At 44.3% G+C, this 27,564-nt stretch overlaps 1 protein-coding gene across 1 annotated transcript in view; it reads right to left on the bottom strand.

Moving 5' to 3' along the window:
* Positions 1-276: 276 nt before the first annotated feature.
* The window catches only part of ldlrad3 (low density lipoprotein receptor class A domain containing 3), a 114,418-nt gene continuing 87,130 nt past the window's right edge, over positions 277-27,564 (bottom strand). Inside the window, exons 5-6 of the mRNA XM_021600535.2 lie at positions 1,610-2,012; positions 277-1,194 (exon numbers count right to left, since the gene is read on the bottom strand). Of these exons, the coding sequence (XP_021456210.2) occupies positions 984-1,194; positions 1,610-2,012 (614 nt within the window). The 3' untranslated portion in view covers positions 277-983. The remainder of the gene's footprint in view (positions 1,195-1,609; positions 2,013-27,564) is intronic.

Here is a 27,564-nt window from a genome sequence, read left to right on the forward strand (position 1 = left end):
GAAAACTGCTGTTCACAAATGCTCTCCATCCAACCTCACTGAGCTCGAGCTGTTTTGCAAGGAGGAATGGGAAAAAATTTCAGTCTCTCGATGTGCAAAACTGATAGAGACATACCCCAAGCGACTTACAGCTGTAATCGCAGCAAAAGGTGGCGCTACAAAGTATTAACTTAAGGGGCTGAATAATTTTGCACGCCCAATTTTTCAGTTTTTGATTTGTTAAAAAAGTTTGAAATATCCAATAAATGTCGTTCCACTTCATGATTGTGTCCCACTTGTTGTTGATTCTTCACAAAAAAATGCAGTTTTATATCTTTATGTTTGAAGCCTGAAATGTGGCAAAAGGTCGCAAAGTTCAAGGGGGCCGAATACTTTCGCAAGGCACTGTACATCTGCCACTGTAACACCATGTGACATTTGACCCCTTATGAGTACCACAAATACTGTTAGTTAGTGCGACTCCTACTTCATTGTTAATGCATGACTGGACTACACAGGTTGACCATCTATCCAGTCAACTTAATCCAAGCTAAAGGATCTTCGCCCAACCACCCAACTGGTCTTCACCAGTCCAACAGGAGATGAATAGTGTTGGGAGGCTGTGGGAGTATTTCTCAGTCTTTAGAAGTTTAGGCTCTGGTTTCTGTTAAGCAGACTGTGAGAAATTAATTTGTAAAAAGCGCTATATAGCCACAGATTAAATGCAATTGACTGATGATTGATTGAATGAGTAGTAAGCCCAGTCAGGGATATGTAGATACATTTCCAGCAGAGGGCACCAGCGTACAAGAGCAATGATTCCAAGTGCCTCAGTCAGTCAGTCAGTCAGTTGTAGCTATAGGTAGAATAGCGCCTTGTCTCTCATTCCCACAGCAGGCAGGACAGTGCTTTGGGCCTTAACATATCGCACAGCTCTTCTCTCTTCAGCCATCCACAGCGCTGAGGCTGGGTACTAGTCCTGCGTAGATGCAGTAACCAGAGGACTACAGCTGGTCCGACTCCTCTCTGGAGCTGAGGCTAGGCCGGGACAAGCCTGGGGCCACAGTTCTGGGTGTAGGGGGCTCAGATGGGCATGTATTTGGCTGAGTGGAGCGCACTGTGGGGGCTTCGTACTGGGGCAGCTCACCTTCTGACGGCAGCTCCTCCCCGTCTGGGAGGTAGGGAGGCGGGGGGAGGTCGAACCAAGGAGGCCGGCTGGAGGCGAGATGGAGAAATAGATGAGTAAAGGAGCGTACATATAATTATGCTACTATTGCATTCTAACGTCCTAACTAATAAATGGACAAATTATGGTCAGAAGTATTCTAAATTGTATTTAGTTAAGTTTAGAGACAGATCAATTCTTAGTTAGATTTCTGTGTATTAGGTAGTTGTTGTGAAATTGTTAGAAATTACTTGTTAGATATTGCTGCACTGTCGGAACTAGAAGCACAAGCGTTTTGCTACACCCGCAATAGCATCTGCTAAACATGTGTACGTGACAAATACAATTTGATTTTGAATATAACAAACACATTAAAATAGACAAAGCTACAGCTGGCAAAAGTCTCACAATACCCCCTCCAGTACACTACATTGACAGTATGTCTCAAGCGGACTCTCAGCCTACCTGACATCCAGTACAGCCTGGGAGTAGGAAGGTGGTGAGTCCATGGGCATGCCAGCTGGGTAGAGGGCCCCAGACAGCAGCTGTAGCCCTGGGGGACCTGCAGGGTAGTGGGCCGCAGCAGAAGGGGAGGTGGGGGAGAGGCCAGGGCCAGCCGGGTGGACATGTCCCCGGTCTAGGATGACCAGGCGGGACAGCAGCAGGGGCTGGTGGTGGTGGTGGTGGTGGGAGGACCCCCGGACCCCACGGGGCAGCAGCACGCTGCGCTTCCTCTGATGGTGCAGGACCAAGGCCAACAGCGCCACCACCAGGACGAAGATGACAGCGCTGCCGATGACCGCGTAGGTGATGCTGGGGTAGTAACGCAGCCGGTAGTCCAGGGTTACAAAGTCCTGACCTGGAGCCTCTGGAGGAGAGAATATATGGATCTGTTTAATGTAGGACTAGCTCTAAGGGGCAAAATGATCTTACAGTTATTTTCTAGAGAACCTATGCAGAGTTCAGGAGCTTTGTGTCTGAGATGAAAACAGAGAGCAACACTACGGGGAATGTCAGATTACTACTGTTGAGGAGTGAGCAATGCGTGCACACACACGAGAGTAACACTTAGGAACTCTCAGGTCAAGATGAGAAAAGGGAACAGTGGGATAGTAGTCAGAAACACAGCATCAGCCTACTGGTTGAAATGAACAGGAGTTGCAACACTAATAAGGAGCACTGTGCTTTATTATTCCAGATGAGAGGAGGGAAACATTTCCTGTATGGGGGGAGGTAGTCTGGGGAGACCAAGGGTCGCACTCAGAACTAGCCTGAATAGAAGTTGCGTCCCCCCTCCCCCAACAGCCGCTACAAAACAATCACCAACACCCCTTCCCCTGTCATGGTGATGCTCATTCACTCAGACCCGGCCGTTCCTTCCCTCAGTTCCCTGGTCCTATTCATTATGCGCTGAGCTCTGCAGAGAGCGGTCCAAAACAAAAATTAAATACTACAGTAATTAGCGCAGTAAAAGAAAAACAGACAAAGGGATCCCACCGCTGCCACCCGTCCCGCTCGCCAGACGCACAGACAAAAGGAACTCATAATCAGGGCGATCACCAGAGTTTCATAATATTCGGGGCTCAGTCCTGAAGACCAGGGATGAGGGGTTTGTGGGTCCGAGAAAAAAAGGGCCTTTCTAAAATAATTTCCTGCATTTCTACGTCATTGTACATGACTGGAGACATTACACTAATACTTTTTTATACCACAAAAATGATCAAAAATGTCAAGCGACTCTGACATTTACATACTGCGATCAATAAAACGAACGACCCATGTCTTAAAACCAACCGATAGCATACGCAAATGAAAATATTGGATTCACAGATTTTAGGCCTACAATATGAGGAGGAAATTATAGTCCAACAACTTTCCAGTGTCACTCACCTACTCAAACAGATTTGCCCAGCAATTGTATTTTGAAATATTGCGAAATACCTTCTAGCTGCAGCCTGTTGTTCATTGACAGCCACAAATCAGCCACAAGGGCTGCCTGATTGCTGGATTCCCGACTGTAGACTCACTTGGCCTATGCGTTTGGCAAATGTATGTATTTCAATGTATGTGCAACACTTCCAACACCCCTTCCTGGAGCGCTGTTTTCTTTCATGTGCTGTGCTCTCCCCAAGGCCAAATAGTCAACACTTTTTGTCATTAATTCAATTGAGTGTGGTCAGTAACCCCATATGACGTTATTGTTTCGGTAGGCCAACTGTTACAATATTTGTTTTAATCATCTATCAGCAATTAGCTTAGCCTACATTTACAAGGGAATACATTCAGTAAATCAATGAAGCCAATAGTAGTTTCAGCTATATTGTTATTGAAATTATGCAGATGACCTTATGACCTTTTTAAACAATAAAAAATGTATGAAATAGTCTATGGGAAAAGCATACGAATGTGTATTCGCATCACTAGTCTAAGTGACTAAAATGCATCAGAAAAGTGTTGAAAAGTTCAGGAAAACATCAGGGAAGCTCATTAGGTAGACTACAGGATTGATGTGTGTGTAAAATCTGAATTACATTCAATTGCTAGACTAATGATCATGAGCACTTCCATACATTTAGCTAACAATTGTCTGCCTAATGTTGACCAAATATCCAAACAGAGATTCAGTGAAAACAAAAATCTGACATTGATTTAATTATCAAGATGAGTTCCCATGTTTGTCTCAAAGGAGCGCAATGATACTGTCCCAATTATCAGTTGACCTTTCACGGCAATTGCTTTACATTCATTATAACCAGTGGGGTAGCGCTATTTTTTTAATGTAGCCTACCGGAGCACCATTTTTGTATAATTATTACGCCATTATTTCTGAATGAAAGTTGGTACCGACATGAATTTTAGAATGTACATACAATGCATCATCCAAATTGTATGATTGCCTTTGCCTACACATACTGTAAGTAGCTAAAAGGAAAACGTGTAAAATCCTAAAACACCAAATTAGGCCTACTTTATTATGAATTAGGCCATCATCACTGTCAATCGTGAATGATAATTATTCACGTCTTACAGGTGAACGTCCATGCTGCATGGCAACCATTTGATCCCAATCACTTTCATGTGAATATGCATTTCAATCTCCTTGAAAGATTATTATTTTTTTATTATAATTTTTTTACACCTTTATTTAACCAGGTAAGCAAAGTTGAGAACAAGTTCTCATTTACAATTGCGACCTGGCCAAGATAAAGCAAAGCAGTTCGACAGATACAACAACACAGAGTTACACATGGAGTAAAACAAACATACAGTCAATAATACAGTATAAACAAGTCTATATACGATGTGAGCAAATGAGGTGAGATAAGGGAGGTAAAGGCAAAAAATGGCCATGGTGGCAAAATAAATACAATATAGCAAGTAAAACACTGGAATGGCAGATTTGCAGTGGAAGAATGTGCAAAGTAGAAATAAAAATAATGGGGTGCAAAGGAATAAATAATACAATAAATACAGTAGGGAAAGAGGTAGTTGTTTGGGCTAAATTATAGGTGGGCTATGTACAGGTGCAGTAATCTGTGAGCTGCTCTGACAGTTGGTGCTTAAAGCTAGTGAGGGAGATAAGTGTTTCCAGTTTCAGAGATTTTTGTTCCAGTCATTGGCAGCAGAGAACTGGAAGGAGAGGCCAAAGAAAGAATTGGTTTTGGGGGTGACCAGAGAGATATACCTGCTGGAGCGTGTGCTACAGGTGGGAGATGCTATGGTGACCAGCGAGCTGAGATAAGGGGGGACTTTAACTAGCAGGGTCTTGTAGATGACATGGAGCCAGTGGGTTTGGCGACGAGTATGAAGCGAGGGCCAGCCAACGAGAGCGTACAGGTCGCAATGGTGGGTAGTACTGTATATGGGGCTTTGGTGACAAAACGGATTGCACTGTGATAGACTGCATCCAATTTGTTGAGTAGGGTATTGGAGGCTATTTTGTAAATGACATCGCCGAAGTCGAGGATTGGTAGGATGGTCAGTTTTACAAGGGTATGTTTGGCAGCATGAGTGAAGGATGCTTTGTTGCGAAACAGGAAGCCAATTCAATATTTAACTTTGGATTGGAGATGTTTGATGTGGGTCTGGAAGGAGAGTTTACAGTCTAACCAGACACCTAGGTATTTGTAGTTGTCCACGTATTCTAAGTCAGAGCCGTCCAGAGTAGTGATGTTGGACAGGCGTGCAGGTGCAGGCAGCGATCGGTTGAAGAGCATGCATTTAGTTTTACTTGTATTTAAGAGCAATTGGAGGCCACGGAAGGAGAGTTGTATGGCATTGAAGCTTGCCTGGAGGGTTGTTAACACAGTGTCCAAGGAAGGGCCAGAAGTATACAGAAATATACAGTAACTAACCGGCCGAACTAATCGCATTTGAGACCAGATGAAGTTAAACACAGCCACCTCATATGAGATTTTTTTTTTTAAATTTCAGCACATAAGAAATTACATGGTGTTTTTGGCATAACAGTGGCCTGACATTATCATGTTATTATATTTGGCTTGATAAGTAATCATTAAGTGATCTTGAGAGACATAAAACCATTCTGAAAAGTGGGGGAGCTTCGCTCTGTTGAGCACCAGCAGCCCTACGCCCCTGATTATAACGGTTGGATGACTTCGGGAGTTAAGTGGCACATTCAGTTGACACATTTTCTTTTTACACCATTGCAGCAGCGCAAAAGCTTATTGGCTGACCCAAAGTCATTCGGGACTAAAGCTCCAAAAGCCAGGTCCTGGTGACGTCCATGCTCATAATGCCTCCACACAAACAATGGGTGGGTATTTGGTGCGTTTAGCAATAGAAGGCCTATATGAAGGCTACTGTTTTGTCTCTACTGCACTACCTGCCCAGTGCTAATGAACTGGTGTTTCTGATGCAGACACATCAGAATAGAAGCACACACGCATCTTTCTATTCCATAAGGGAGCTTTGCCACTCCCAGATGACACCATCACCTCTAGCAGAGTCTCTATACTCTTAGTGCTCATAAACCTTTCCCCCCTGGAGAGGTAGAGGGCCAGGGATCACACAGGCTCTGCCTGCTGTTCCCACAGACCACTTTAATCATACCAGAGTGGCTTCAAAACCCCCTTCTTCTCCCATCCTCTCTCCTCTCAGCGCCTGCTCTCCCTTCTTAGTACCTGCAATGCCTCCCCCATCCTCCCGGCTCTCCCCTCCTGCTCTCGTCCTTTCCTCTTTCTTCCATCTCCCCCATCCTCCCGGCTCTCCCCTCCTGCTCTCGTCCTTTCCTCTTTCTTCCATCTCCCCCATCCTCCCGGCTCTCCCCTCCTGCTCTCGTCCTTTCCTCTTTCTTCCATCTCCCCCAGCCTCTCTCTCTCTCTCTCTCTCTCTCTCTCTCAGCAGTTAGTCTGATGCCTCCACTGTGCAGTGGAACAGGTCATTCTACAGCCATGCTTCTCCACCTCTTCTACTTCTCTTATCATTCCTTGTGGTAAAAGTCTGTGGTGGAATTGAAATGAAAAGGGCAATGAAAAAAACAGACTGCTGACTTGTGTGAATCAATTACTAGAAAACTCAACAGTGTGTTCTCTAACATTACGTCCGAGACCATATACGGGTGTAGGATAAATGCCAGTATGTTTGACAGCCTGACTCAAAAATGCAGTCCCACCAGGGGTATTCTTGTCATTTGAACTGAGAGAGGATGTGGAGTGGGAGGTAGATCCTTTAAAGTGTCATCACAGAAACACAAGGGTGCAGTTACAGTGTGACACACAAACCTAAAAACAAAGCCTGAAAAATAAAGTCATTTCTACCTGCCTAATCTCTTTCTTGCTCATGATCCAGATGCATAGACAGGAGTAAGACAGACAGGAAAGTGAGACGCGGTATTGGAGAATGCCTGCTATATTGAGGGCAGCACTGAAACTCTTCTTTGTCTGATCAAATCAAACTATGACAGACATTAACAGAACACTGCCATTTTATTGCTGGGATACAGGGGATTTCTTTGAAGCGCAAGCTTTCATCCTGATTGGACACCTGCCTGCAAGTATGCTAATGAGCGACTCATGTCAAAATGAATGAGAAGAGAGAGAGAGAAATGCTGGGAATACTGGAATAAAGGAATAGAGACATTTTCCCTGATCATACTCCAGGAGAGGAGATCCACATCTACACAAATAAAGCCGTACACAGCACAGCAAATCCTCTCTCTACATACCTTAACACATAATGTATTCACATACTCTCCTTTAGAAGAGAGAAAAAGAAAACAAGGGGAAAAACACACTATCTCCTGCTATAACATTCCACTGCTTCTAGAATGTGTCTCCAGTTGATTGGTGTGTTTGCCTTATTCCATGGAGGTGGGGGAACGCCGTGTGACGGCTGATAATTACAGGTGTTGGTTCAGCTGGCGGCACGGACATAACAGCGAGAGAGGGTTGTGATGATGGTGCAACGATGGAGTCAGTGACAAAGCTGGCCGCTCCTCAGATCAACACATTAGCTTGAGCCAGAGTAAATATGGCCATGCCGTGGAGTGGAGCAGTGGTGAGACGTACCACTAGGGGGCAGTCTGTTCCTATATTTTCACCACATTTTGAGAAAGCTGGTTCCCCTCAGTGCAGGCCTAAAACCTCAAACAGGACTATTCCTCCTGTCCAAGCTCCCCCAGTGAAGGGAGGCCGACACCCCTTGGGCAGCCCTCCAGAGCAACAGCAGAAGAAGGGGAAAACACAGCCCAAACAGGCAGACAAGCCATCTGGCTAACAGGCTTCAAACATACCCCGACGCATGTGCACACTCACACACATACTAAGTGAGAAAAAGCAATAAACACTATTCAAAAATTACAACACGTCTTTCATTCTGGTCCAAATCGGCTAACTAAATCCTAACCCACATGGAGGGAAATCTATAAATTAAAAACAACAAACAAGTAGTAGGGGCCATGCTGTTCATGCCCCCTGGGAGTACTATTCATATGCTAGCTACTCACTCTCAAATTCCTCTGTCTGTGGAACAGTAGGTAGAAAGGGAAAAACAAACTCTTAAAAATGACTGTGGTGGATGTGGTGGGCAACTTGGCTGAGGGACTGACACCATACTCCCCCTCTCCTCTCCAAATTCCATTGGCTGTCTGGACATGCTGCTCTCTTTAGCAGTGATAGCATAGCGTAGCATGTTAGCTGCTCCCTGACAGACACCAGCACACCATTACTCCTCCCTGCCTGCTGCGTTATTAGTGTTCATGTGTCATGTCCCGTGTGACCCTCTCCTGTTATTATGTTCTGAGAGAGGGGAAGAGAACGACAGAGAGCGTTAGGATGAGTGAGAAAGTGAGGATGAGAGCGAAAGGGAGAGGCAGGGTGGGATCAACAACATGGAGGGAACAACAGAGAGAAAAAGAGAGAGTGAGCGAGGCCACGATAGAGAGTAAGAGAGAAAAATAAAAGAGCCAAAGGTAGTGAGGGAGGGAGGGAGGCAGCCCACAGCCCCACAGAGCTGGGAGGAGAGGTTTCATGCTCTATCAGGTCTCCATTTGCCTGTCCTGTAATAACTTGTCCGCTCCATTGCCTGCAACTATCACCACGGCCATTACACTCAGTCACACGGTTACAGCAGCACGACCAGCCATGTTTGGAGGCAGGCAATGGAGACCACTAACAGATTGCACCACATCCGTACACACTGGGAGAGGATGGAGGGATTGAGGAATGGAGGAGTTGAAAGACTGATAGAAGGAATAGAAGTGAAGAAGAAAGAGTGATGCAGGGTGGAGGGAGGGATGTTGGGACAAAGTGAAAGAGTGGATGAATAAAATGTATTGCAGGGAGCCAGACTTGGCTGGAATAGTGCAACAATGACTTGTCATTAGGGATTACAGTGAAGAAAAACGGTTGGGTGCTTTGGTGCAACACAGAGTGTGTCAAAGACTTTCAAATGCAGAATTCCTTAGAGATAAGCGGTGGGGTGCTGGTGTGTGTGTGGTTGGGGGGACAGAACTTTCTGCAGGAATCGTAAGAAAAGGGAGGGGTCAGTGGTTAGAAAGAGCTATGACTACAGGCCCCTCCTACTGAACCTGAGGGGCCCGTCTCCATGGTAACTGTGTGCTTTGGGCCGAGAGGTGAGAGAGGAAGGGTGGGAGTAGTGGCTGTACACACACACTGATGCCCCCTGGGAGTACTATTCATCCATGTCAGAAAGACAAAGGGAGTCTGTCTGTCTGTCTGCAGGATCCACAGGTTTAGGACAGACCTCCCAGAGGAGACAGCTATGCTGTGTGCGTGTTCAAAGGGAGCTATCACAAAACCCCATGGATGCAGCAGGGCACTATGAGAGAGATACAGAGCCATGGCCACTGCCAAAACCTTTTTATCTGATGTCCTTTATCATTTTATTTATGCAGGTGAGGCTCTTTGAGATAAAACATCTCCTTTTCAAGTGTAAAAGAGCAGCAATCAGACTCATTAAAAGTTAAAAGTATACAGACACAGACATATATAGATATAGCTCCAATAACTACCACTAACTTCATGACAGGAACAGGAAATTAGACCATTCTAATTTTTGACAAAAGTACCCAAAAAGGCTGTTTTTAAAAATGTGGATGTAGCTGCTGTGCTTGAAGTCAGGGGCTGACGAGGAGAGTTGGTGATGCTGTTACGGGGAGAATTGACGCCATCGGTGGCGATGTTTGGAGCTAGGGAAAGGGGGATACCTAGTCTTCCCCATTTAACCCTCTGAATCAGAGAGGTGTGGGGGGGGGGGGCTGCCATAATCGACATCCACATCTTTGGCGCCAGGGGAACAGTGGGTTAAACTGCCTTACTCAGGGACAGAACAACAGATTTTTACCATGACAGCTCTGAGATTCGATACAGCAACTTTTTGGTCACGAGAGAGAGTGCGTGAGAGAGAGAGAGGCTAATTACTGGGTAAGGAAAGGCATAAAAACAAAGAGAGGGAATGAAACAGCGGTGAGGAGCAAGAGAGCGGGAGAGAGCTGTATATGGTTGTATGTTTTATTGAGTGTATAATATAGACTGAGTGCAAAACTGGAGACAAATTCAGCTCCAATAACTCCTGTGGTATATGTGTCAACAGCAACCGTGGGAAAATCCTCTGCATTATCATTAACAGCAGACTCCTACATTTCCTCAGTGAAAACAATGTTCTGAGCATATGTCAAAATGTCTTTTTATCAAATTGACACAAGACAGACCATCACCCTGCACACACCAATTGACAAACAAACAAAACAAAAGCAAAGTCTTCTCATGCTTTGTTGATTTCAAAAAAGCTTGCGACTCAAATTGGCATGAGGATCTGTTATATAAGTTGATGGAAATCGGTGTTGGGAAAACATAGTATATTATAATATCCATTTACAAAAAAACAAGTGTGTGGTAAAAACTGGCAAAAAACATATTGATTTCTTTCCTAAGGGCCAGGGGCCGAGACAGGGATGCAGCTTGAGCCCCAGCCTCTTCAACATTTACAGTGCCTTGCGAAAGTATTCGGTCCCCTTGAACTTTGCGACCTTTTGCCACATTTCAGGCTTCAAACATAAAGATATAAAACTGTATTTTTTTGTGAAGAATCAAAAACAAGTGGGACACAATCATGAAGTGGAACGACATTTATTGGATATTTCAAACTTTTTTAACAAATCAAAAACTGAAAAATTGGGCGTGCAAAATTATTCAGCCCCTTTACTTTCAGTGCAGCAAACTCTATCCAGAAGTTCAGTGAGGATCTCTGAATGATCCAATGTTGACCTAAATGACTAATGATGATAAATACAATCCACCTGTGTGTAATCAAGTCTCCGTATAAATGCACCTGCACTGTGATAGTCTCAGAGGTCCGTTAAAAGCGCAGAGAGCATCATGAAGAACAAGGAACACACCAGGCAGGTCCGAGATACTGTTGTGAAGAAGTTTAAAGCCGGATTTGGATACAAAAAGATTTCCCAAGCTTCAAACATCCCAAAGAGCACTGTGCAAGCGATAATATTGGAATGGAAGGAGTATCAGACCAATGCAAATCTACCAAGACCTGGCCGTCCCTCTAAACTTTCAGCTCATACAAGGAGAAGACTGATCAGAGATGCAGCCAAGAGGCCCATGATCACTCTGGATGAACTGCAGAGATCTACAGCTGAGGTGGGAGACTCTGTCCATAGGACAACAATCAGTCGTATATTGCACAAATCTGGCCTTTATGGAAGAGTGGCAAGAAGAAAGCCATTTCTTAAAGATATCCATAAAAAGTGTCGTTTAAAGTTTGCCACAAGCCACCTGGGAGACACACCAAACGTGGAAGAAGGTGCTCTGGTCAGATGAAACCAAAATTGAAATTTTTGGCAACAATGCAAAACGTTATGTTTGGCGTAAAAGCAACACAGCTGAACACACCATCGCCACTGTCAAACATGGTGGTGGCAGCATCGTGGTTTGGGCCTGCTTTTCTTCAGCAGGGACAGGGAAGATGGTTAAAATTGATGGGAAGATGGATGGAGCCAAATACAGGACCATTCTGGAAGAAAACCTGATGGAGTCTGCAAAAGACCTGAGACTGGGACGGAGATTTGTCTTCCAACAAGACAATGATCCAAAACATAAAGCAAAATCTACAATGGAATGGTTCAAAAATAAACATATCCAGGTGTTAGAATGGCCAAGTCAAAGTCCAGACCTGAATCCAATCGAGAATCTGTGGAAAGAACTGAAAACTGCTGTTCACAAATGCTCTCCATCCAACCTCACTGAGCTCGAGCTGTTTTGCAAGGAGGAATGGGAAAAAATTTCAGTCTCTCGATGTGCAAAACTGATAGAGACATACCCCAAGCGACTTACAGCTGTAATCGCAGCAAAAGGTGGCGCTACAAAGTATTAACTTAAGGGGGCTGAATAATTTTGCACGGCCAATTTTTCCGTTTTTGATTTGTTAAAAAAGTTTGAAATATCCAATAAATGTCGTTCCACTTCATGATTGTGTCCCACTTGTTGTTGATTCTTCACAAAAAATACAGATTTATATCTTTATGTTTGAAGCCTGAAATGTGGCAAAAGGTCGCAAAGTTCAAAGGGGCCGAATACTTTCGCAAGGCACTGTATATCAACAAATTGGCGATGGCTATCTGAAACACCCGGCTTCACCCTACTAGACTCTGAAGTCAAATGTTTACTGTTTGCAGATGATCTGGTACTTCTGTCCCCAACCAAGCAGGGCCCACAGCAACAGCTAGATCTCCTGCACAGATTCTGTCAGACCTGGGTCCTTGGGCTCAGTTCATCTCAGTAAGACATAAATAATGGTGTTCCAAAAAAGGTCCAAAGACCACAAATACAAATTCCACCTACACAAAAAATGCTACCTACCTCGGCCTAAACATCAGCACCACAGGTAACTTCCACAAAGCTGTGAACGATTTGAGAGACGAGGCCAAAAGGGCCTTCGACGCCATCAAAAGGAACATGAAGGCTGACATCTCAATTAGGATCTGGCTAAAAATATTAGGATCAGTTATAGAACCCATCGTTCTCTGTGGTTCACTCACCAACCAGGTCCACTCACCAACCAAGAATTCACAAAATGGAACAAACACCAAATTGAGACTGGGTACAACATAAAACACCAAATAATGCACGTAGTGCAGAATTAGGATGAAAATAATCTAAATCCAGAAAAGATCAATTATATTCTAGAACCACCTAAAAGGAAGCGATTCTCAAACCCTCCATAATATAGTCATCACCTACAGAGAGATTAACCAAGAGAAAAGTCACTTCAGCAAACTGGCCCTGGGGTTCTGTTCACAAACAAGACAGCAACACAACTAGGCCCAACCAAATAATGAGAAAACATTTGTGACCTGTTGCCACAAGAAATGGGCAACCAGAGGAGCAAAAACACCATTGTAAATTCAACGATATTTACCTGTTTATTTATTTTCCCTTTTGTACTTCAACTATTTAAACATTGTTATAACACTGTACACAGCCAATAATAGAACATTTGAAACATCTATGTTCTTTAAATCATTTTGTGGGCTTAATGTTTACTGTTCATTTCTGATTGTCTATTTCCCTTTTGTTTATTGTCTATTTCACTTGTTTTGGCAATGTAAACATATGTTTCACATGCCAATAAAGCCCCTTGAATTGAGGGAGAGAGCGAGAGCGAGAGAGACGCACACACCTTGTGTCACACCTAGAGATGTATAATAAACAAACAGGTCCTTTAGCTCACTCATTCATACAGCAACAAATCCTCCTCTACCCCATGCCCTAGGTTATGAAAACTAGCAGAATTTAGGATATGTTCCCCTTCAAATGTACGCAGCTTATATCAAATCCCATTAGATTAGCCTATAGACTCAGTCAGCACTGGGTATTTATCCAACTTAATACCTTCCTTGGGGTTCCTGTCCCAACGTTCACAGGCTTTGAACAGGGAAATCCAACTGGGTACATGTTAAATGTTAGACATATTTCAAGCTACCTTTAGAGGACTTTATATTGCTCCCCTTAGATCTAATAGAATAGAATATGCCTCACACTAAATGATACCAGGAGAATTGTAGCTACAGGATTTTAACTCAAAGTGCTCCCCCCTCTGGCCAGGAAAGTATAACACAGTGACAACAGCTAGTCTACCTGGGGTCCAACAAAATCAAAAAATACATTACAGACAAAAAAAAGGTCTGGGCGCATAGATGGGACACTGATCTGCAAATGGGGTTGGGGGCTGACACACAGGCACGGACCGAGCATTTCTCATTGTAACTCTAGCCACATGGGAACTGGTGGTGACAGGAGTCTTTGTGAGTGTCTGAAGATCAGGTTGAAGGTGATTTAATGCTCAGCACAGGAGATCATATGTGGCAGGGGTAATGAAAATACAACGTGAGTGGGTCCTCCATATCTCCTTCAGCCATGACATGTTCTGATAAAGTTGAGCCAAGAGTGGACTGGAAGGGAGGGAAGACCGGAGGGAGGGAGGCTCACACACTGGCTCCTGGTGAGTCGATCAGAGTAACATACATCCACCCTGCTTGGCAAATACACACATGCAGTACATGCAAGTACTACAGACAGATAAACATGCATATTACCCACACATGTGCACACACACAGACACTACCCTTGGATCTGAAATGCACCAAGGTTTCAGATGCAGATCATAGTATCGAATCCCCTCTCCTTAAACACTGGGCCTGTCCAGCCCTACGGATGGGTCTCATCACTGTCCACAACACAGCCCATATCTATGGACCACACTACTGCAAATACAGTTGAAGACAGAAGTTTACATACACCTTAACCAAATACATTTAAACTCAGATTTTCACAATTCCTGACATTTAATTCTAGTAAAAAATTCACTGTCTTAGGGTCAGTTAGGATCACCACTTCATTTTAAGAATGCGAAATGTCAAAATAATAGTAGAGAGAATTATTATTTTCAGCTTTTATTTCTTTCATCACATTTACAGTGGGTCAGAAGTTTACATGCACTCAATTAGCATTTGGTAGCATTGCCTTTTTTTGTTTAAAAAACTTTAATGTTTTGGGTAGCCTTCCACAAGCTTCCCACAATATGTTGGGTGAATTTTTGGTAATTCCTCCTGACAGAGCTGGTGTAACGGAGTCAGGTTTGTAGGCCTCCTTGTGCACACACACACTTTTTCAGTTCTGCCCACACATTTTCTATGGAATTGAGGTCAGGGCTTTGTGATGGCCACTCCAATACCTTGACTTTGTTGTCCTTAAACCATTTTGCCACAACTTACAACTTTGAAGTATGCTTGGGGTCATTGTCCATTTGGAAGACCCATTTGCAACCAAGCTTTAACTTCCTGTCTGATGTCTTGAGATTCCTGCCTCATGATGCCATTTATTTTGTGAAGTGCTATTTTGTGATGATGCTGCCACCCCCATGCTTCACGATTGGGATGGTGTTCTTCGGATTGCAAGCCTCCCCCTTTTTCCCCCAAACATAACAATGTCATTATTTCCAAACAGTTCTATTTTTGTTTCATCAGACCAGAGGCCATTTCTCCAAAAAGTACGATCTTTGTCCCCATGTGCAGTTGCAAACCGTAGTCTGGCTTTTTTTATGGAGGTTTTGGAGCTGTGGCTTCTTCCTTGCTGAGCGGCCTTTCAGGTTATGTCGATATAGGACTCGTTTGACTGTGGATACAGATACTTTGTACGTGTTTCCTCCAGCATCTTCACAAGGTCCTTTGCTGTTGTTCTGGGATTGATTTTCACTTTTCGCATAAAAGTACGTTCATCTCTAGGAGACAGAACGCGTCTTCTTCCTGAGCGGTATGACGGCTGCGTGGTCCCATGGTGTTTATACTGGCGTACTATTGTTTGTTCAGATGAACGTGGTACCTTCAGGTGTTTGTAAATTGCTCCCATGATGTCAAGCAAAGAGGCACTGAGTTTGAAGGTAGGCTTTGAAATACATCCACAGGCACACCTCTAATTGACTCAAATGATGTCAGAAGCTTCTAAAGCCATGACGTCATTTTCTGGAATTTTCCAAGCTGTTTAAAGGCACATTCAACTTAGTGTATGTAAACTTCTGACCCACTGGAATTGTGATACAGTGAATTATAAGTGAAATAATCTGTCTGTAAACAATTGTTGGAAAATTACTTGTGTCATGCACAAAGTAGATGTCCTAATCAACTTGCCAAAACTACAGTTTGTTAACAAGAAATTTGTGGAGTGGTTGAAGAACAAGTTTTAATGACTCTAACCTAAGTGTATGTAAACTTCAGACTTCAACTGTATATGGCTCTACTCAGCTCTGCCTGGGTGGAAGAGAAGGCAAGGTGGCTCTTGGGATGTAGCAAGATTCCCTCGTTGCATTGTCAAGTCTTTCCATTCACATACCTCTCTCTCTCGCTCGCTCTCTCTTATTGGCATGGAAACCTATGTTAAGCAATATTTTTTTTTTTTACAGTAAACATTACACAAAATTCCCAATAGAATAAAGACATTTCAAATGTCATATTATGGCTATGTACAGTGTTATAACGATGTAGAAATAGTTACAAAAGGGAAAATAAATCTTCACTGGTTTCACACCTCTTGTGGCTACAGGTCACAAATCTTTCTGCTGTGATATTTCACCCTATAGATATTGGAGTTAATCAAAATTGGATTTGTTTTTTCGAATTATTTGTGGATCTGTGTAATCTGAGGGAAATATGTTTCTCTAATATGGTCATATATTTGGCAGGAGGTTAGGAAGTGCAGCTCAGTTTCCACCTAATTTTGTGGGCAGTGTGCACAAAGCCTGTCTTCTCTTGAGAGCCAGGTATACCTACAGCGGCCTTTCTTGATTGCAAGTTTATGCTATTGGTACCTTAAAAAAAAGGTAGGGTGATGGCGCCGGAGGAGAAGGCTGCTGTCTTATCGGCTCGTCACCAACCATGCTATTTTGTTAGTTTTTTTGCGTTGTTTGTAACTTGTTTTGTACATAATGTTACTGCTACCGTCTCTTATGACCAAAAAGAGCTTCCGGACATCAGAACTGCGAATGGTCACCTCAAACTAGACGTAGACGTCTTCTTCAATGAGTCAGACCGGAGGGATATAATACAGACACCCAACCAGGCCCAGATTCCCGTTATTCGCTGGAGAAGGAAACGCAGATTTTGCAGAAAGAGATCAGGGTGCTTTGTGAGGATCAGGCGACGAGTGGCTAATCTGCCCATGCCTTCCATCCTGCTAGCTAACGTTCAATCGCTGGAAAATAAATGGGACAAACTGAAAGCACGTTTATCCTAAACTCAGCAAAAAAAGAAACGTCCTCTCACTGTCAACTTAACATGTGTAAATTCCACAGACATGTGACTAACAAAAATGGAATAATGTGTCCCTGAACAAAGGGACAAAATCAAAAGTAACAGTCAGCATCTGGTGTGGCCACCAGCTGCATTAAGTACTGCAGTGCATTTTTGTGTAGATTTGCCAGTTCTTGCTGTGAGATGTTACCCCCCTCTTCCACCAAGGCACCTGCAAGTTGTTCCTGGACATTTCTGAGGGGAATGGCCCAAGCCCTCACACTCCGATCCAACAGGTCCCAGAGGTGCTCATTGGGATTGAGATCCAGGCTCTTCACTGGCCATGGCAGAACACTGACATTCCTGTCTTGCAGGAAATCACGCACAGAATGAGCAGTATGCCCGGTGGCATTGTCATTCTGGAGGGCCATGTCAGGATGAGCCTGCAGGAAGGGTACAACATGAGGGAGGAGGATGTCTTCCCTGTAACGCACAGTGTTGAGATTGCCTACAATGACAACAAGCTCAGTCCGATGATGCTGTGACACACTGCCCCAGACCATGACGGACCCTCCACCTCCAAATCGATCCCGCTCCAGAGAATCCGACCATCACCCCTGGTGAGACAAAACCGCGACACATCAGTGAAGAGCACTTTTTGCCAGTCCTGTCTGTTCCAGCTTGTGCCCATAGCCGACGTTGTTGCCGGTGATATCTGGTGAGGACCTGCCTTACAACAGGCCTACAAGCCTCCAGCCTCTCTCAGTCTATTGCGGACAGTCTGAGCACTGATGGAGAGATTGTGCGTTCCTGGTGTAACTTGGGAAGTTGTTGTTGCCATCCTGTACCTGTCCTGCAGGTGTGATGTTTGGATGTACCGATCCTGCTCAGGTGTTGTTACACGTGGTTTGCCACTGCGAGGACGATCAGCTGTCCGTCCTGTCTCACTGTAGCGCTGTCTTAGGCGTCTCACACTACGGAAATTGCAATTTATTGCCCACATCTGCAGTCCTCATGCCTCCTTGCAGCATGCCTAAGGCACGTTAACGCAGATGAGCAGGGACCCTGGGCATCTTTCTTTTGGTGTTTTTCAGAGTCAGAAGAAAGGCACCTTCAGTGTCCTAAGTTTTCATAACTGTGACCTTAATTGCCTACCGTCTGTATGCTGTTAGTGTCTTAACGACCGTTCCAAAGTTGCATGTTCATTAATTGTTGGGAAACAGTGTTTAAACCCTTTGTGAAGAAACCCAATGAAGATCTGTGAAGTTATTTGGATTTTAACAAATTATCTTTGAAAGACTGGGTCCAGAAAAAGGAACATTTATTTTTTTGCTGAGTTAACCAACGGGACATTAAAAACTGTAATATCTTATGTTTCACTTCGTCGTGGCTGAACGACGACATTAAGAACATACATCTGGTGGATTATCGGCAAAACAGAACAGTAGCCTCTGGTCAGACACCCCCCGCAGGGGCCTATGCATTTATGTAAACAACAGCTGGTGCACGATATCTAAGGAATAATCTAGGTTTTGCTTGCCTGAGGCAGAGTATCTCATGATAAGCTGTGGACCACACTATCTACTTAGACAGTTTTCATCTGTAGTTTTCATAGCGGTCTACCTACCACCACAGACCGATGCTGGCACTAAAACAGCAGTCAAAGAGCTGTATACTGTCATAGGCAAACAGGAAGACGCTCATCCAGAGGTGGCGCTCCTAGTGGCCGGAGACTTGAATGCAGGAAAACTTAAACCAGATGTACTTGATTTCTAATCAGCCTGTTAAATGTGCAACCAGAAGGAAAATAATTCTAGACCACCAATACCCCACACACAGAGACCCCACTTCCATTTGGCAAATCTGACAATAATTCTATCCTCCTGATTCCTGCGTACAAGCAAAAATGAAAGCAGGAAGCACCAGTGACTATGTCTATAAAAACATTGGTCAGATGAAGCAGATGCTAAACTACAGAACTGTTTTGCTAGCACAGACTGGAACATGTTCCGGGATTCTTCCGATGGCATTGAGGAGAACACCACATAAGTCACTGTCTTTATCAACAAGTGCATCGAGGATGTCATCCCCACAGTGACTGTACGTACATACCCAACCAGAAACCATAGATCACAGGCAACATTCACATTGAGCTAAAGGGTAGAGCTGCCACTTTCAAGGAGCAGGACTGGAAGCTTATAAGAAATCCTGCTATGCTCTCGAACGAACCATCAAAAAGGCAAAGTGTCAATACAGGACTAAGATTGAATCGTACTACACCGGCTCCAACTCTCATCGGATGTGGTAGGGCTTGCAAACTATTACAGACTACGAATGAAAGCACAGTCGAGAGCTGCCTACTGACACGAGCCTACCAGACAAGCTAAATAACTTATATGCTTGCTTCAAGGCAAGTAACAATGAAACATGAATGAGAGCATCAGCTGTTCCGGATGACTGTGTGATCACGCTCTCCGCAGCAGATGTGAGTAAAACCTCTAAACAGGTCAACATTCACAAGGCCACAGGGCCAGATCGATTACCAGGACGTGTACTCAGAGCATGTGCTGACTAACTGGAAAGTGTCTTCACTGACATTTTCAACCTCTCCCTAAAACCAACATATTTCAAGCAGACCACCATAGTACCTGTGCCCAATAACACTAAGGTAACCTGCCTAAATTACTACCGACATGTAGCACTCACGTCTGTAGCCATGTAATGCTTTGAAAGGCTGGCCATGGCTCACATCAACGCCATTATCCCAGAAACCCTAGACCCATTCCAACTTGCATACTGCACCAACAGATCCTCAGATGATGCAATCTCTATTGCACTCCATACTGCCCTTTCACACCTGGACAAAAGGAACACCTATGTGAGAATGCTATTCATTGATTCATTGACTAAGGATGCTGGGACTAAACACCTCCCTCTGCAACTGGATCCTGGACTTCCTGACGGGCCACCCCCAGGTGGTGAGGGTAGGTAACAACACATCCGCCACACTGATCCTCCACACGGGAGCTCCACAGGGGTGTGTGCTCAGTCTCCTCCTGTACTCCCTGTTCACTCATGACTGCACGGCCAGGCACGACTCCAACACAGTCATTAAGTTTGCTGATGACACAACAGTGGTAGGCCTGATCACAGACAATGATGAGACAGCCTATAGGGAGGAGATCAGAGACCTGGCCGTGTGGTGCAAGGACAACAACCTCTCCCTCAACATGATCAAGACAAAGATGATTTTGGACTACAGGAAAAGGAGGACAGAGCACTCTCCCATTCTCATCGACGGGGCTGTAGTGGAGCAGGTTGAGGCGTCCACATCACCAACAAACAAACATGGTCAAAGCACATCAAGACAGTCGTGAAGAGGGCATGACAAAACCTATTCCCCCTCAAGAGACTAAAAAGATTTTGCATGGGTCCTCAGATCCTCAAAAGGTTTTACAGCTGCACCATCGAGAGCACCCTGACGGGTTGCATCACTGCCTGGTATGGCAACTGCTCGGCCTCCGACCAGATTGTAGTGCGTACAGCCCAGTACATCACCGGGGCCAAGCTTCCTGCCATCCAGGACCTCTATACTAGGCGGTGTCAGAGGAAGGCCCTAAAAAAGTCCACAACTGGCAGCTTCATTAAATAGTACCCAGCAAAACACCAGTCTCAACGTCAACAGTGAAGAGGCGACTCTGGGATGCTGGCCTTCTTCTATTTTGACTTGTGAGGCGTCTGTTTCTCAAACTAGACACTCTAATGAACATGTCCTCTTGCTTAGTTGTGCACCGGGGCCTCCCACTCCTCTTTCTATTCTGGTTAGAGCCAGTTTGCACCATTCTGTGAAGGGAGTAGTACACAGCGTTTTACAAGATCTTCAGTTTCTTGGCAATTTCTCGCATGGAATAGCCTTCATTTCGCAGAACAAGAATAGACTGACGAGTTTCAGAAGAAAGTTACTTGTTTCTGGCAATTTTGAGCCTGTAATCGAACCCACAAATGCTGATGCTCCAGATACTCAACTAGTCTAAAGAAGGACAGTTTTATTACTTCTTTAATCAGACAACAGTTTTCAGCTGTGCTAACATAATTGCAGAAGGGTTTTCAACTTAGATTAGCTAACACAACGTGCCATTGGAACACAGGAGTGATGGTTGCTGATAATGGGCCTCTGTACACCTAAAACATCTGCAGTTTCCAGCTACGATAGTCATTTACAACATTAACACTGTCTACACTGTATTTCTGATCAATTTTATGTTATGTTTATGGACAAAAATAATTACTTTTCTTTCAAAAGCAAGGACATTTCTAAGTGACCTCAAACTTTTGAAAGGCAGTGTATGTGCGGCTGTCATGTTGAGGTCCTTGCTGGCGGGGGGCAGAAGGGGCATAGGTGTGACCTGGGGAGGCCTATATAGAGTGTGGCCAGGGTTTGCTTGGGGGGGGGTCTCAGCTGGTTGGGGTGGGGCTGGTGATGCTGTGGTCTGGGTGTAGGTCCTCTTGGCGTGTGCCCTTTCAGTACAGGTCCTTCTGGAGGGTGTCTGGCTGGTCTGGGTGAGGTGTCCATGCTCTGAGACTCCTGTGTGAGGTGCTGGGGCAGCAGTTGAGGGTGCTGCAAGTGGGGGGCCTGAGTTATACTCTCCACTGCGCTCTTGGCTATTTTGATCAAGCATTCCTTCCTCCATCTATTCCCTCCTTTACACCCTCTCCTTCAGTATCTTTGTTTATATGTCTTTCCTTACCCAGTAATTAGCCCATCTCTCTCTTTTTCGCTCTCTCTCTCAGCTAATTTGCATTTGACTGTAAATCAAGTGCGCCTGGAAATAGCAACCCCTCCCCCACGAGAGAACAACGGTCAATCAGGAAACGCAACACAGAGAAAATACTCTCGAACGCAGCTCTCCTGGCTACCCAAAGCCCAGAGTGCTGCCTGCTTACCAGGAACATTTGACACTGGAGGAGGGACAGTCAAAACGGAACCAATTAAGATCAATGCTTGCACAATGAATTATGTATGGGTGTATGTGAGAGAGCTGCGGAGCTAGATAAAAGCAAGGGGCCTGCCAGTGGGGGGCCTGAGTTATACTCTCCACTGCACTCTTTGGCTATCTTGATCAAGCATTCCTTCCTCCATCTATTCCCTCCTTTACTCCCTCTCCTTCAGTATATTCATATTTATGCCTTTCCTTACCCAGTAATTAGTCTCCCTCCCTCCACTGTGCAGCCTGCGCACGCATGCACACACACAGCTGCTCCACATATAAATACACACACATTGGATCACATACAGACACTCAATCACACACACAGCTGCATTGTTTTCGTTCTTAGTATTGGCTCTGTTGTTCGATATGATAGTACGCCACAATAGTCCCTGCACGCAGCTTTTTGGGGGGGTGAGCAGCAAGGAAGGCATGCAGTATATCGACATCTTTAGTCCCTCTTCAAACATCCAATGTCGACGGATGTTTCTAGTGACCAGGCTGACAGCACAGCCACACTACAACACAGCCACACCACTATACAAAGGAGCTCAGGAGAGAGAGGCCAAAGGTGACACATACTCAGAGAACACACTCTCTCTTTCTGACTTTCTCTCTCCACGCCTCTGGCATGTAGGAGTCCAAAGAATCCTACCCCACAGAGACACTAGAGAAGGAAAAGAGAGAGAGAGAGAGAGAGAGAGAGAGAGAGAGAACATAGAGAGAGTGGAGGATAAAAATAAAAACCACCACAGGAGCAGAGCGGAATTACCATTTCAAGGATCGTATACAAGTTTTCCCTGTGAACACAGAGTAGAGGAGAAGAACAGAGGGGGGAGGAGGGTGGAGAGTGAATCAGGATGCATACAGGCCCCCACTGGCAAACAGGGATCAGAACAGAAGAGTTGTATGTGTTGGGGGGGAGACACATTTCTGTTGTTCGCTGTAACTATGGACAGTAAAGTTGTATTGTATTGTGTGTGCGTTTGTCATCACCTATCAACACACCTGACCTGTTTATACTGTGTGTATAACACACATGATATAGTCTAGTAATGTACAGAGACACACATGGGTGCCCTCCTAATGCGTTTTAACCTTGTCCACAGAAAGAGAGGGGGAGAGAGAAAGAGAGAGAGAGAGAGAGAGAGAGAGCGGAGAAGGAGAGAGCGAGTCCAGTTGAGCTCAGTAATTACTATTAATGAAAGCAGCGTTGCATGCAGGGACTAATCCTGCTCTCCTATTCACTCTCTGGGCCTCAGGGACACAGCCCAAAATCTCATATCCTCCGCTTTCCCACCTCTCTCCCTCTTTTTAACCCCTTTCTCCCTTTCCCCCTCCTCTTTCCCCTAAATCTCATTGTGTCCCTCTATCTCCTCATCCAGGCTTCCACCCTTCCTAACTCCCTCCCATGCCAGTTCCTTTCCTTGATCCATTTACTCTTATTTTTGCTCTTTACAACATACTTTTTAAAATTCTAACCCATCTCTCTTCCTCATCCTCATCCCCTATCAACTCTATCAGTCTCTCCTAATTCTTTCTCCTTCCTAATCTTTCTTCAACTTCCCTGTCTGTCTCCCACCTTTTCTTCCTCATTCGCACTGACTCTTTCTCAATTTCAATTAAATTCATTGGCACGGGAAACATCGGTTAATATTGCCAAAGCAAGTGAACAAGATAATAAACAAAAGTGTGTTGGGGTTTGTTCTTCTTGTTCTTCACTGGTCACCCTTTCTTGTGGCTACAGGTCACAAATCTTTCTGCTGTGATGGCACACTGTGATATTTCACCCTATAGATATTGGAGTTTATCAAAATTGGATTTGTTTTCAAATTATTTGTTGGTCTGTGTAATCTGAGGGAAATATGTCTCTCTAATAAGGTCATATATTTGGCAGGTTAGGAAGTGCAGCTCAGTTTCCACCTAATTTTGTGGGCAGTGTGCACATACAGTGTCTTCTCTTGAGAGCCAGGTATGCCTACGATGGCCTTTCTCAATTGCACGGCTATGCTCACTGAGTCTGTACATAGTCAAAGCTTTCCTTAAACCAAACTTCTCTCTCTCGCTCTCTCTCTCTCTCCCCATCTATCTATTGCTCTCTACACAATGAATCCGGAGGGTTATATTTTGTACATCTCCATCAACTCCCTATTCTTTCTCTCCCCTCCCAGCTCTCTCTCCGGCTCCCTTGCTTTCATCTCCCTCACATTCCACTCTTTTTCATCCCATATTCTATCTCATTCTCCCCCACCCTCCTCCTCTCGCATTTCTATCTTTCTACCGTTCTCCGACACACAATCACTCTTCCTGCTCTCCTGGGCACGCTTTGGTCTCGCTCTACTCAAGCCTTTTTCCTCCTGCATTTCCCTGACGGATACACACACTTACACCTCCACCATCCTGGAGAGGTACGCGCACGCACACACACACACACAGCTCCCTGATGGATACGAACACTTACACCTCCACATACTCCCTGAACGATTCAGACACTTAGCTCCATACCCACACACTCCTCCCTGTCTGCACACCTACACCATATACTCATAGTAGTGTGTTGTCAGGACACAACATCTATTAGTATTAGCCTATTAACAGTAATCCAACTCTGCCAGTCATAGTGCCAATGGTGCAATACAAACACATTGACGAGAGAGAGAGAGACAAACATAAATACATAAACATGACCTTGTAGTGCTGGGCTCAGCCTCTGAAGTGACTGTACACACTGTATGCAAGGATTTCTTTTGTGTTGTCTTAGGAATGCTGCATTATCTCACCAACCCCCTCTTGTCACATCTCTGTGAACCAAGTGATGCTTTTGCTTTTACATCTTGTAGGTCTGATATCTGATTGGATGTTCACTTTTAGAGTATTCTATTGGTCAATGACTCAGGTTTTGAATCCAAACATGGTCAAATGTTATAAAAGGGGCTTACATTCATTGTCTCTTTCTCTCTTTGTTCCTGACCTGCTGTGGTGAGATATACTCTGTCTCTTTCCCTCTCTCTCCCATGAGCTATGGGCCATTTTTTTAATTTAACTAGGCAATTCAGTTAAGAACACATTCTTATTTGCAATGACGGCCTAGGAACAGTGCAATAACTGCCTTGTTCAGGGGCAGAATGACAGATTTTTCACCTTGTCTGCTTGAATCTTCGGTTACTGGCCCAACGCTCTAACCACTAGGCTACCAAGCCATGGTTACTTTGTATCTCTCTCTCCCTCTCTGATAATGCATATACTGTAATTATTGTTAATGCTTTGTAACTTAAACTTGTGCTTTGTTTGTGAATTTATTTAATTTTACAATGTGTATTTCATAGACAACTCTCAGACCTTTCTTGGTAGTTTATTCCTGTAACTGAACAATAGTCCTGCTTGCATGATGTTGAATCATCTTTATGGAATGAGAAACATTGTAATAGACTCTGTCATATTAATTGCAAAGTCTTATCACAGGTCGCATGTGTGGTACGCTATATATTATATGACAATATTTACCCCAATACAACCCAATGCATCATGCTTATTAACTCATATTCAATAACATTGATGGATTTACTCGCTCCTCTCCAAGGTGTCCCTAAAAACAATAGCAGCTACTGTATGTTGGCACTGCCATGTTGACCTGAGCCTTGCTGTTGAAAAACCTCTACAGTGTCCGACTTTCGGCTGTCGCCGATGCAGCTCCCCCTACTTCACACACCGACTTTCGTCTACAGTCGGCTACCTGAGTCTTATTGCCCAAACACAACCCGTATTTTACGTCAGATGGCATCAATCCTAGGCAAAGCATGTCTCTCGACCGATCTGCCTTGTAGGTCGTGGAACTCACATTCAAATTTTAAATATTCCAGAACGAAAACATAGTTCCTATTTTTTTTTAAATATCACTGCGCTCTCGTATGACTCTCCATGAAATAGACAGAATAACTAAATTATTAAAAACGTTATTACAGTGATTTTGCAATTGTGAGAAAATAAAAAACTACGCGGTGGCTAGCTCCTGCACAAATTCTGTGCAAGGACGTCGGTCACCAACGTGACTTGATCAGCTGCTTAGCTAACGTTTGCAGCTAGTTTACTGACATGTGTAACGTTAGTTATCTAGCTAGCTCTACCTTCAACAGTTAATGACATAAAAAGCATGGTTAGCCTGTTTCAAATATCCTGAAGTTGTAGACACGCAGCCCCAAAATTAGGAGGGACAGAAATCAGTCTGTTTCTCCACTAACATGCATCTTTGTATTGTTGGGTCAACTGAGTACAGCAGCTGACTCAGGAGGCTACTGCAATGACTTGCGGCAGAACAGCTGCTTCATGAAAACTCTTAACAAGGTTAGCATTAGCACTACTACAGTAGCTTACTAGCTAGCGTTTGTTGGAAGCATTCTACATTGTGTGTGCTGCACTAAGTAGGTAGCTGGTTGGTTAGCATCATATCAGTGACTGGCTCAGCTAGCAAGCTATGTAATGTTGGCTTTGGTTCCCATTGTCTAACGTCAGAAATACTGCTCCATGAAACACAAAAATCCTTAGCTAGATATAAAACGGTGGGACTAAGACGTCCTCAACAGACAAAAAGTACATATTATTGACACATGTATTGTTCTACAGTAGCTTAGATTAATTTAGACTGTTTTGAGGCAGAAATGGGGTTCAGCGGGGTATGTCACCGATGTAATATTTTTAGACAAGCTACTTTGGTACTATCCAATTACCATTAGTGAAATTCGAGACAGAACAGTGCAGATGGAATCAACGCGCTATCTGGCGTAAGACAATGACAGACACTGGCATTACCTCCCAGTGATTAAACGTCATATAGCCTATTCTATATGACCTTCTGAAGCTATTCTGCTGCTTATGGATGAGCACATTAGGCATGTCACCCAGGTAAAGTAATGATATGTTAAAAATAGTGCTGCTGGTGAAATGGCCTTCTGGGCACATCACTACCTCTTAGAGTAGGTCTATTTTTAACACATTCATCATCAACCCTGCTGCCCAGGAGAATGAAGTCATGTGGATCACACCTCTTCACTCTAATCCATTAATTCCTCTTAATGAAACATTTTATTAAAATGGCAGAACGTTTTTTTACATACCTCCTAGGCTAAAGCGGTCTGAACTACTAACAAGCTTCCTTACTATGCAGAAGTGTTTCAACATTATAACAACGGGGGCAAGGTGTAATTATTCCATGCGTCTTGAGTTACTTGATAACACGTTCTCTTCGGCAATTACGTTCTGGCCAAGAGGTTGAGATGGTTATGTAAAGGACAGGCTGAGGGGAGAGGAGGCACAGTGGAGTGGTTCCTGAGCCCTATTCAAACACACAGATAATGGGTATGGAAGAGCAGGCTCTGCTCGTGCACACACACACACACACACCGACACACACTAGAGAGGAGGGGCTATGGCTATTAGTAACAGTAAAGCTTATGCCCCGACTGGAATTCCTCTTCATGTCCGTGGGTGGAGGTTGTACCAGTTGACCACCATCGTTCGATGTTCGATGTAGCAGAGAAAGGTTGTTAATTTTGGGGAGCTCAGACAGAGTGGAATGGCTGGCCATTGTTTAAGGACATGGGGATTCATACAGACATAAGTCCAGGGGGAGGGCTCCCTCTGGTCATGGCCAAGACTGT

This window comes from Oncorhynchus mykiss, chromosome 1 (genome assembly GCF_013265735.2).
Source record: "Oncorhynchus mykiss isolate Arlee chromosome 1, USDA_OmykA_1.1, whole genome shotgun sequence".
In the NCBI taxonomy this organism is placed as follows: domain Eukaryota; kingdom Metazoa; phylum Chordata; class Actinopteri; order Salmoniformes; family Salmonidae; genus Oncorhynchus; species Oncorhynchus mykiss.